The sequence below is a fragment of the Centruroides sculpturatus genome, unplaced genomic scaffold, assembly GCF_000671375.1.
Source record: "Centruroides sculpturatus isolate CEXI.00-Female unplaced genomic scaffold, Cexi_2.0 scaffold1057, whole genome shotgun sequence".
NCBI lineage: Eukaryota > Metazoa > Arthropoda > Arachnida > Scorpiones > Buthidae > Centruroides > Centruroides sculpturatus.
The window spans coordinates 192,211-205,236 of record NW_019385234.1 but is presented as its reverse complement, the minus strand read 5'-3'; the positions used below and the strand labels follow the sequence as shown (position 1 = coordinate 205,236).

Below are 13,026 nucleotides of genomic sequence, written 5' to 3'. Positions count from 1 at the left end.
ACGAACTATTTTCAATTTGATCAATTTTCTGGAACGTTTACAATCGTTCTATAATCGAACCAATTCGAATTCGAAAATTTTTAAAATTGAAATAGAAAATCTTCCACTTTCAACCACTTTCAAGCCCATATCTCCTGTACCCTTATAGCTATCGAGACGCAACCACAATAGTGCACGAATGGAGACTTGGGGCTACTACCACATACAAACACCATTCATGTGCGATGTGTAGTTTTGGCTGAAAAGTGAAATATAGGGACACACACGTCCATTTATATATGTATATATATATATAGATGATAAAAACAACTGGTTTGGTTTAGATGATTGTTTACAATTATGCTGAACACTTAGATGTAATTTCTGTGCATAGTTTGCAGGCTGCAGAATTTGACAGGTTGTAACTTGGCTAGCATTTAATATTGAACAATCAATGCACCAAATTTTAGTATTAGTTTAACTCTGTAATACAGTAAGTTATCAAAATTGGAGAAAACTTTAATCAGACAGTAATATAGGTTGAGAGCCAATTTTTGCTCTCTTAAAACTGGAAAAATACATCAACCAGTATAGCCAATTCAGACCAATACAGTATATAATAATTTATGAAATGTTAAATTTGTGGATTATATCTTTTATGTGAAGTAAAATATTGATTATGTTTACAATATTAGAATTTGTAAGTATATCAAATGGAATTTAATTTTTAAATAATTGTATCTAAATAATTTATGATAATTTCATTTATAATAATATATTTATTATTTTTATTATAACAATAGTTACTTTTTAATTTGTATTTTGTATAATTTAAAAAAAAAAAAATAGAAAACAGTATTAATATTCTTTATGTATGGAATTAGCTAGCTTATGATTGTTTGATCAGTTAAATCCTTAACATGTACTATAAAATTTTTAAAGATTGTAAATTTCTGCATTATTAATAATTTTGATTATGAATAAAAATGTTTTTTTGTCATCTATTTTGTAATATATATTAAACATATTTATTAAATTATGCAAATAATATAAAACAATCCAACTCGTATCTATAAACCTTTTACCTGTGCACATATCATCACACTCTACATCAGTTACAAATGTTTTCAAACCATTATGGTTCTTCTTCAGGTAACGATCCCCTACAGAATGTGGTTCAAAATTGTTATGAAATACGATCTGGAACGATGTCCCGACCCGATGTCATCACTACAGACTTGCATGTTTCTGTATGGTGTGCTCTATCTTAGAGATTTATCTATTAGGGCCTGCCAGGCCGTCGATAGAGCGATTTCATCTTTGTAGTTAATGCAATTACGTCCTTCGCTTGTGTTTAGGCATACATAGATCGCCTGCAGCCATCTGAGTTGGTTCATGCAGTGGGTGGTGTGAATGACCTTTGCTTGAGAGAATGTGAGTTCTATGTCAGGGTCCGCCGAGTATATGGCAAGAGCTGTGTTGGTTCTTTCATGGTTGATATCCGCTTCATGCTCTTTGATCCGGGTTACTAGGGGGCGTTTAGTTGATCCTATGTAGATCAAGTTTCTATCACACCTGCAATCAATGATAGGAATGGTGTAGATGCTGTGGAGCTTATTTCGGGGTGTCTTTCCCGTTCCTTAACAAATCAAAAATCATAGCGCATCTTCTAAATGTAATATGGATATTCTTTTTCTTAGCTATCTCCTTGTATATGGATTTTAGTACCGGATTATATGTGATAGGGATGTTGTTACTAGGAGTAACGTTGGGGAGTTGATGACGGTTCCTGCTGCATTTTTGCGTTTAGTTTATTTATGAGCCCATGGTATTTGTGCTGCTTGGCTATATCTTCTATTCGTTTCATTTCGGACCAGAGTGCCATTTGGGACGAGGAGTGTGTATGAGCCCTCCTGATCAAGGCTTTGAATGCTGCGATTTTGTATTGCGGAGGGTCACATGACTCTGCTGGTATGTATAAACCAGCTGAGGTTGGTTTGCAATAAACAGCTGTGTGGATGGTTGCGCTCTCAATCTTAATGTCCAGCAAGTGAGCCTTTGTAGGATGTGCCTGGTCTACTTCTATAATGGATTACAGTAATATGGTGAAGATATCCCACCATTTTTTAATATAAAACAAGCCACACTGACAAATTTTTTGGCTTTATGGTGGTTATATATTATTTCAGATTTAAAATTCTAAGAAACTGAAAAGTTTTAGATCATTGGAAATGTAACTAAATATGATTGTCATTAAAATTTAAAGTAAAGATAGGCATAAATGTATTAATTGATTTTAAAAGAATTATCTAAAACTACAGTTTTATATGAAAATTTAAAATATAGCATATTTGATGCAATGATGTTTTCATAAAATTCAATTTGATTTTTATTCACATGAAATAAATTCAATTGAATTTATTTCATGTGAAATAATAAATCATTTCATGAAATAAATTCAATTGAATTTATTTCATGTGAATAAATATTTATAAAAATTAGTAATATAACTAGTTAAAATAAAGTTTTTAATTTTGATAGTCTTTATTTAAAAATATGCAATTTTGAAGTAAGTATTCAGATAATGAATAAATTAGATTAATTTATTTAGTTTAACTAATATTGAAATTAATTTTCATAGATAAATAATTATTTATTTAATAATTTTAAATATATATTCTTTTTAGACAAAAGGTGAACTTAATATGGAAAGAAAAGAAAAATATGAAGCATCTCAAATAGCTTTTCAGAAATTGTTATCAAATACTCAACAGTTTGCAGTATGTAATTTTTAAGGTTTTAAATTAATTATAATGTAAAATTTTAAATAACAGTTTTAAATTACTGCGTAATCTACTATTACTTTATATATGGATTGAATTATTAGTGAAAATTAACTTTATCAATATTATCCAGATTTATTTTCGATATTGTTTATCTAGCTTATGATGATTGTTTGATCAGTTAAATCCTTAATATGTACTATAAAATTTTTTAAGAAGATTGTGAATTTCTGCATTATTAATAAGTTTGATTATGAATAAAAATGTTATCTAAAATTTATTCAGTAAATAAATAATACTTTCATTAAAATTTTTTCAGGATATTGTAGATGAAGATTTACCTGAACTTCCAAAAGATGGTATGAATATTGTTGTTATATTTCTTTAGAGACCATGTTTAATTAAACTATATTAATATTTCAATTTCCATTGCTTCCCTTAGTTATAGTCTTTGGGGGAAATACAGTAGAGCATCGATTATCCGACCCCCAATTAACCGTCACATCGGTTAACTGACCGTTCTAGTCAGCAAATTCAAATGTTTGCTAGTGATGTGGCACTACAATATTTGGCTATGTCTTGGCTACTTTAATAGTATTTTTACGTGTTTTAGCTGGCAACATGGCTCGACCATGAAAGGGAGCCAGTATTTAAACGAGGCTTAATTTTCTAATTTTTAATGATACAATAGTGATGATTATTATTTTTAAAAAATTTTTGTTAGGCTTAACATTGATGAAAATTCAACGTGAAGTAGGTTAATAGCTATATACTAATTACATGAGATATACTAATATACTTTACTAATAATGTATTTTATCATATTTTTCGGTTATCCGTTTTTTTCAGTTATTCAACCAACCCCAGTCCCCAATTGAGTCGGATAATCGATGCTCTACTGTAGTATAAATTGAGATTTAATAAAATAAACAATCATTCAAACAGAATTTCATAAAGAAATAATCTTTCTCAATATGTAAAATTTGTAGATACATATTTATCTAATACTAAAAACCTCTTTCATTGACAGAAAATTGTTGCAAAAATATTCAAAACTTCATTTTTACTCTCAGCAATGTATCACTAATTATTTTATATCTAGAAAGAATGAGACAGCATCACTACTGTAAGATGCTGTTATTTATATAAACTTAGCCTGCTGCAAAACAAGATACTGCTTATTTACTGCATGCACCTTCCTTGAAATATTACCTAGCTTCCTCTACAAATTTGCTTACAGTTGGCCAACTTGTTATGGTATTATAAAAATCATTATATTCCTGGGGAACATATTGCAGCAATTTCTGAATGTCATTTACTTTTGCTTTATTATTGTCACAGGTTGTGTGTGCTATGTTTCCTTGGGAATGATATAGGAAAGGTTGCTATTAATTCCTTAAGGTTATATTGTAAAGAGTTAAAACCATTAATAACAGGATGTACTTCCACAATGCCAAGTTCATTTAACTTATTCAAAAAAAACAAATATATTGAAAGTCAACACTGGCTGTGGTAGGCCTACATTTTCTTGAGAAGCTGATGAAATGTTCTTAGACACAATCTTCATGTAATAGCAAGCTACATTATAGACACAATAATCTCAACATAATCTATTGAAACACATGAAGGCTATTTTTTAAATAAGGTCCATTTTTTAATAAGAATAAAAATACTGTAAATATCACTAAAATATATTTTTTTCCCATATTCTACATACTTCTATCTACTTTTCTACATAATTTCCAGTTTTGTTCAAACATTTGTCATACCGCTCAACAATTTTTTGAATTCCAACTTCAAAGAAATCTGCCACCTGTGAAAAAGCTCAATCCATGACTGCAGTTTTCACTTCTTCATCGTTGTTGAAGCATTGACCACCAAGGAACTCCTTTAAGTATCGAAACAAATGAAAATCATTGGGTGCAAGGTCTAGACTGTAAGGTGGGTGATTCCAGTTGTTCCCATTCAAAAGAACTGATTAAACCTTGTGTTTGTGCAGAAACATGTGGCCTTGCATTGTCATGGAGCAACATCACACCAGAAGACAGTAGACCACGCCATTTATTTTGTATGGCATGCCGGAATTTTCGCAAGAACATACAATATGCATCAGAATTGATTATTGTGCTTCTCAACATAAAATCCACTAACAAAATCCCTATCCTGTCCCAAAAGACAGTTGCCATAATTTTCTGTGCTGAAATGGACTGTTTGGCTTTCACTTTGGTTGGCGAAGATGTGTGTCGCCATTCCATTGACTGTCGCTTGGACTCAGGAGTCATGTGAGACACCCAAGTCTCATCTCCTGTAACGATGTGGTCCAACAATTCATCTCCTTCCTGATCGTATCGAGTCAAAACGATAAAGCACTGTCCAATCTTTTTGTTTTGTGATTGTCAGAAAGCAGTCTTGGAACCCACCGAGAACACAATTTTTGATAATTCAGTTTCTCCGAAACAATAGTATACAAAACTGATCTTGAAACCTGTGGAAATTCAATTGAAAACATTGAAATTGTGAATCATTGGTCCTCTTGAATTTTGTTATCCACATCACAAACCAAATCTTCAGAAATCAGAGAAGGTTGGCCAGGGCATGGCTCATCATGCAGATTAACCTGCCGGTCCTTGAACATTCTCACCCACTTTCAAACTTTGCTACCACTCATAGCATTATCACTGTAAACTTCACAAGTCTGACGGTGAATTTCCGCTGTTGTCAAGTTTCTTGCACTCAAGAATCGAATAACAGATTGTATCTCACAATCGGCAGGTGGCTCAATTTTCTTAAACACTATAAACTTTTACAGCTCAGCACACAGACAGCCGATACGGCTGCAAATGGTGTCTAAACGCGCGCAAAGCGAGCTCGGAGCAGACACACATGCACTGCTGCTATCACGTCATTCTCACTCATTCACAAATGGACCTTACTTAAAAAATAGTCCCCGTAAATGCTGTCATGCTATTTCAATTGCTTGTATAGTCTCAAAATTTTGTTTATGTAATAAGAAAATATGTCCACAAACAGGGAAATAGAGATTTTCTGGAATCTGTCCAACAAGAATTAAGAGGAAGCAAATTACAGTGTTGTTTTTTGTTTTTTCCAGGACATCCATCACAGAAAAAATTAATTTTTTTGACATTTTGTGGAAACTTGTCAGTTATTTAGTGCAGTAAAAATGAGCATATCTCATTAGGAAACTTTCTTTTGACATTGCCCTTTTTGTGCCACATAGCAGGTGATATGAATCTTTAAATCATGTATGTCAAAAAATATACACCCTTAACTGATGCAAATAGAAGACTTCTGGCCATGGAATACTTGGAAGTGGATAGTTTTGCTTATATTGAAAGATGATGGCATATTTTCAGAACAATCTTGACATTTTTGGGTTATGTTCCTATACTTGTAAAATTTTTTAGCTCTTATGGAGTGTGCTTGCTTGTTTTTTCCTTCTCTCTCTCTGTTCAATGTTTGCATACTTCAGGGACACTTGAAATTTTTTATAGATGTAGGCATCAACTTGAGGTTGCCCAAATTGAAATCCATAGTTTTCTTTGAAAAAGTTGTAGGAAAAAAATACAAACTCACTTTGGAAAGTGACAGTCATACACAGATTGCCCATGGATGTTGATTATGTGCAATTAGCTGTCAAATATTTTATGTAGCCTGCTTCCAATTCTTAAAACAGGATAGTTGCATGAGTACATGAAGTTTTTCTAATACTTGCTCCTTGATCCTGTTGAGTCCTTGTCTGTCTGTTACACAAATCCTTTGGACTGTAACCAGTCAGAAGTCACATTTTAAACCTTTCCACTTATTTTTTTGTACTGCATGAAGGTTCAAGAACACTGCAAGGCATACCTCAGTCATTGTACAGCAATTCATGATGAAATGAAAATTACAAGATCTTGGTTTATGATTTTCACCTGGATGATGTTGTCTAATCATTACAACTTCTAAGAGATCCTGCAAATAAACATTATTCTCATCTTTGGTAGATGCTATGATCAAATTTTCAATAATTTGTTGTCTAGCTTTTGGACTGAACTTCAAGGAACATTTTCTCTAGCATCTAACAAAAAATAGACTAACAACATATAAGTTACTTTGTAGCACATTAAATCAGCTTAGGCCTAGCTAGGGATGTGTAAAATATTTGCATTCTGATCCTGTTGCTCTAGCTGGTAATTGTTTGCTTTTCTTGAAGTAAATCCCAAAGGTTTAGCTCATTTCTGAATATTGGTGGTCTGATTATGTTTGTTTTCATTTTTGTTGAGAAACTATGGAAACCTCTGCTTCAGTGGAATAGCAAAACCTTCTGCTTTTGCTGTTCCATTTGCAGAGAAGAGAGGAACTACACCTGGACATGTCCTTTTCTTTTGTGCACAAGAATATATGAAGTTGCATTTTGATGTATTGTAATACACAGAGCGATTTTCTTATTCCCTGTAAGATGCATCTATATGTGGACTCTATGAATATGGACTAAAGAAAATCTAATTTTTGGAGAAATCTTTTTGTTTTCTGCAGAAATTCAGTTACTGTCTAGATCCTTGAAGAGTTGTAGAAATCTCAAAAAAAAAAATTAAGGATGTTGTGTATTTTACAAAAGGTTCATTGAAATAGTTAAAATTTCAGATTTGAATTGATGATTGAAAGGTGTTCTAATAATAACAATCAGTACTTTATTTTTTTTATACTTAAAAATTCAAAAAATTGATTTTTAAAATCAAAATATGAAATAATTGACATATGAGAAAATTATGTTTATACAGTAAATCCAGATTTAATGGACTAATTGGGGAAAGGAGTGTCCACTATTACTGAAAGTGTGTTAAATCGAGTGTGTCTTAAAAACATATATCAATAACAAACTTAAAATGTTATAATGTACAGTACTCAAGAATGAATACTTATTATGTGGAATATCTCTATTTAAAATAAAAATATGAGAATGAAACACAAATGGAATGATTCTTTATTTCATGAAGAAGCAGTAGATCAAGGTATGTTACTACTTTTCCAGCTATTGTATATACATAACAAGGAAAAGTATTGGAATTGTCAAATTTGACCCTCTGAGTTTTTTGCAAATTTCTGTTTTGAGACCTCCTGAATCCAAAAAGGCAAAAAAAAAATTTGCGTATGTGTATATGTTTTGTTTAATATCTCAGGATTGGGTGAAGAAATGAAATTTGGCACAGTAGCTTATATATGAGAGGCATTGATCAAGCTATTAAATTTTGGTTGTGAAAGGTCAAGGGGATGGAGAGATAGTGTGGTCACATGTCATATCTCATGGGTTAGAATTAATGAAAAGTTTACTTATTGTTAGCATTTATGGTGTTTTATACAGGATGTCAAATAAGTCACTAACAACTTTGATTGAGGATAACTTTTTAACTACTCGTTTGAGGGCACTGATATCTCATAGTCGCCATCTTGCAAACAAAGGTAATTGTTTAGTGCTGATGTGCCAATTGTTAAAAAATTTTAAAATGAGCAAATATTCAGCGGAGGAATGCATTTTTTTGGTTAAACATTGGTACAAATGTGATGAAAACCCCACTGCAAGATGGAGCTCCTCCTTATCGAACTGAAGATGCCTTCAACACCTTACAATCACATTTTGGATTGAGTGATTGCTAAAGGGTTCCCAGAGAGTAGCAGAGGAGGAATTTCATGGCCACCTTATTCCCCAGACCTCAGTTCCATGGATTTTTCCTCTGGAGCTGTCTCAAGGATAGGATTTATTGAAACCCTATTGCCAAGCTCAAATCTCTTATCAAAGCAGAGATTTGAGCCATTCCTGATGAAGTTCTGGTGAATATGGTCACTGGTTTCGAGCATCAAACGGTCATGTATTGCCCGTAAAGGAGAACACTTTGAAAACCTCATCTACTAATTACCTTTGTTCTCAATAGTATTTTCACCATGTTTCATGTCAATGCAACAAATCCCTGATTTTTTTATTCTCAATCAAAGTTGTTAGTGACTTATTTGACACCCTGTAAAACTCATCTCTACCCTCAAAATTAAGTCTTTTACCATTTTATAATAATTAAAAATATATGTTTTATAACAAAATCTTATAATAGATAACAATGTTCAATTTTATTTATTTTGATTAACAATACAAATGTTATTTTTAAAATAAAATCTCATAAACACCAGGAAAGTCGTGCAATTCATTTATAGATTTTTTTTTATATTATATGTTATTTAAATGTGACTCTGCAGTCATGAGGTATTGAATAAAGTAAATATTCAGTTCAAAGTGAATCACTCTATTAAGAATGAATAAAATAATAATATAATATAACATGTTCTATACATTGGATAATATATACTCATTGACTCATAGTTCCAACCCTTTAGTATGCTTTATTTGTGAACAAAAAAGGTTTTTAATTTTTCTTATATGACACATTTTTTGTTTGTTATATCCAAAGTTCATTTAAAATAAGGTTTATTTTTTTTAGAAAATTTATCAAGATAGTAAATTAAAAAAGAAAATCATTTACTAGTATAAATTTTTATAACTCTAAGAAAGTTATGTAGAAAAAAATTTTGCTTAAATAATTAGATTAATTGTAATTATTGTGATTTTAAAACCAAAATAAAAATATTGTTGCCAAAATAGCTTATAAATTGAATAGTTTTAATGTACTTTGATTAAAATTCAGTATAATAGTAATACTAGGAAATTTATTATATTTCTACTATTATAAAATAATAGTTTATTATTTTATAAATTCAGTAAAGTAGTATAATTTGTAAATATAGTAAATCTGTGAATTATACTATTAATATATAAAGAATTTTTGATAACCACTTCCCATGTTTTAAAAATTAGGATTGTAGTTCAATTTCAGTATATTTTTGTTCATTAAGACTAATATTGGCATAAAGGAAACAAAAATTCTTATGAAACATTAGTATGAATTTGCTATGTTAAATTCAGATTTTTATATTAACCTTTCAAATTTTCTTACAATCAGCCAAAACATTACAATATTTCTCAAGCTATTTGTGGGTATATTATGTCAAAACATCCACTTTGGGAAGCACTGAATTTTAAGACTTAAATTTATGTGATATTTGTTTTTTATCAAAATCTGTTTAGCTATTATGCACAACACATGATCACTGTTTTTATAACCTAACTTATTCTTGGGAACTGTCATTAATCAATTATAAGTTTAGCATCATAAATTCATATTACATCTCAGATACAATACAGATAGCTAACCAGAAAAAGATACTTAAATAAGACACTCATAATTATATTAGAAAATTCATTGTTATGAAAGTCTTCATATAAAATGAAGTATCATAAAGTAATGTAAAGCCCTGGTCACACTATGCGATTTCTAGCCATGCAGGCAACTGCAACAAGTGTGAGTCGTGCGCGTTTTCTCGTGGTCACACATTGTTCATTGATGTTGCAACTCAGAAACACGTGACCATATAATAAACCAATAAAATTACAGTAGCTTGTTTTTGAGTACTTTCGTGAGTTTTCTGACATTTTACATTCTATTTCAGAGTATTTATGGAATTTTAGCCACTTATTAAAATAGTAAGCAGTTCCTTTTCTGGAATGAATAAAAGAAAAAGGGCGATTATTTTGATAGAGCTGGCGAGAATACATGAAAAGATAAAATCTTTGCTAAAATGAAGAATTAAAATCCCACAGGTATTCGTGAGCCTAAATAAGCTCGATCAATCTCGATTCTGTAAAAGTATTAATCCTCTAACTTTCCGCCATGATGAACTATTTTCAATGTTGTCACCGTATGACATGGCACAAAGGTGTTTGTTGATTGGATGCGCATTGCAATCATTGCGAGTAGAACAAACTTTTTGTTTCTAGTTGCGGTTGCAGTCGCACCCGTTTTCGAAGGGGGTTTACTAGTTAACAGAAACAGCTGTCATGGTTGCAGTTGCCTGCGCAGCTGGAAGTTTCAAGATGTGACCATGACTTAAGTTGTATATAACTGAATATGTAACAGAATTATAAAATCACTTTGCATTTTAAAAATGTAACTGTTTTGAACTTAAATTTATTGATGTAATATATTTTAAATTTAGAACTTGCCTATCCTGATGCTGAAATTACAAATTTGGATGTACATAATCGTTTCAAAGATGGTGAGGTGAGTTTTAATGTAAAATTCATTTATTTATTTATTCATTCATTCAATCATAGTATATTTTTGTGAGATACTGGGGGCAAAGGGCCTTTAGACTGCTTAGTCGGCAATGGGTTGGTTAAACCCGCTCTCATTGTCACCAGATGGCTTATCAATAAAGTGTCAGTGGGACGGCAAGAATCTACTAACATCAGGAATCTGACACCAGTTGGGATAGTTCAAAGATCACGTCCTAACTCTCAAATCGTAAATGAATGTGGAGTAGGAGGTTGATTTAACAGTTGAGTGGGAAGCGTGATGAGTAAGTCGATAGGGGTCCAAAATTTGATTCAGACAGGTAGACAGCTTACAAACACAACAAAAGTTTAATCTAACTATAAACTATATTACAAACACTACAAATTACACAGCAAAGCTGCTCGCATCAGCATGTCACTTGCGAGGTTCTCGGGAAGTCGTTTCCATTTGATTTACATGGAGAGAGAGAGAGGGTTTAAAAAATGTTTAACAAGACACTAAATATCTCAGGGAGAGATGCAGCTCTCTATTTCGGTGGAGGTTTCTATGTAGATCGTTTTGCGAGACAGGCAAATTCTTTTATGGGGATGTTCACTCCAAAATATGGGGAAGCTGGAGCTTTGGGCTGGAGATATCCACTCTATATGTCTCTGGGGATGTTCACCTGGGACTTAAGTTCTAGCCCCTTTTATACTCTCTAGTCCTGGGAAAACTCATCAGGTGATCAATTATTGTTGGAGACGAAGGTTGATTTTGCAGGTGTTGGGTCATAGGTGAGTCGTAAGTGATGTTAGGATGTCAAGTGGAGCTGCTATTATCATATTTGGTTCGAGACTTGTAAGATTCATTCTGTTTTACTTGTTCTCCTCTTTTAAAAATAGGTTATCATCATTTAGCACTCGATTGTTATAATTCTCTAACAGTTGTTGATAAAAAGGGTGATATTCAATTAATTTTCTGTGCGATGCTTTCTTAACAATTGCAATGGAGAATTAGGCTAAAAATTTCCTTAATTTAGTGCAACCTCTGCTCGGATAGGATATTTCACATTTTGATGTAAGTAGTCACAAATAATAATAAGTACAAAAAATAATTATTTCTGGAAAAAATAAACTGTAGTATACATAATGCAATAAAATAAAATTTTACATTTATATATATTATATACAGGTAGCCCTTGGTTTATGCTGGCTCAATTTATGCCGATTCACTATAACGCCACTGCGCAATTTGCCGTTTCGTGGTGTAATTCCCCAATTTTCCCTATTTCATTTCAGTGTTGACGTATTTACCGAGCCATGACATTGTATATTCATTAAAACAAAGATTTCTATTGAATATATTTATTTTTTCTGTTTAATATTATTGGGTATGTATACATTTGCATTAAATTAATATTAAAATACTAAACGTTTAGATATCCACGAGTCAAGTTATTAAACTTAATAGTCCAATAAATGGCGTCCGAATCCATAGTGCCAATGAATGTATCCCGTATCAGTTCATTCAGGAAAACAAACACATTATGACGCAGTAGCACTTTGGGCAATCACAAAGTATTGTTAGTAAGACAAATCTACTTCTCGTTGGCCAGACGATACTTTTTTATTAGCCAGACGATATGTATCTATCTCTCCTTAGCCACCTTCAATTTTCCTGCTAAAACTGACCTTATATATGTGCTACAATGACCGGTGGTCAACCAATCAGTGTCTCCGCTCGTCTGTAGCTCTATGTAGGGTTAACATGTTTTTTCAACTATGGAAAGTTTGACAGATGAACTTTGTGAGATAGACAATGATTGGGAGCAAAGTGCAAATGTAAAAAGGAGCATCATATTCCAACATATTCCGAAATTCTCAATGAAAGAAAACAAAAATGTAAGCAATTAAAGATGGATCCTTTTTTCCGAAACATGTAAGAAATTCAAAACTAAAATTTTTTAATAAAAACATTTCATTTTATTTTATGATAAAATACATTTTAAAAATTAAATTTATATGTATTTTGTATTATATTGTATTAATAAACAAAATTATTTGCTTATTTTTCACTTATGTAGAACCTAACCCTATACCTCANGA

The 13,026-nt window shown here is 31.6% G+C and overlaps 1 protein-coding gene across 1 annotated transcript in view; it reads left to right on the top strand.

The window, feature by feature from the left end:
• Positions 1–13,026, top strand: part of LOC111636517 (regulator of nonsense transcripts 2-like) — a 69,039-nt gene that overhangs the window by 22,697 nt on the left and 33,316 nt on the right. The window contains 4 exon segments of the mRNA XM_023381798.1: positions 2,667–2,759; positions 3,082–3,121; positions 10,863–10,927; positions 12,509–12,534. Of these exon segments, the coding sequence (XP_023237566.1) occupies positions 2,667–2,759; positions 3,082–3,121; positions 10,863–10,927; positions 12,509–12,534 (224 nt within the window).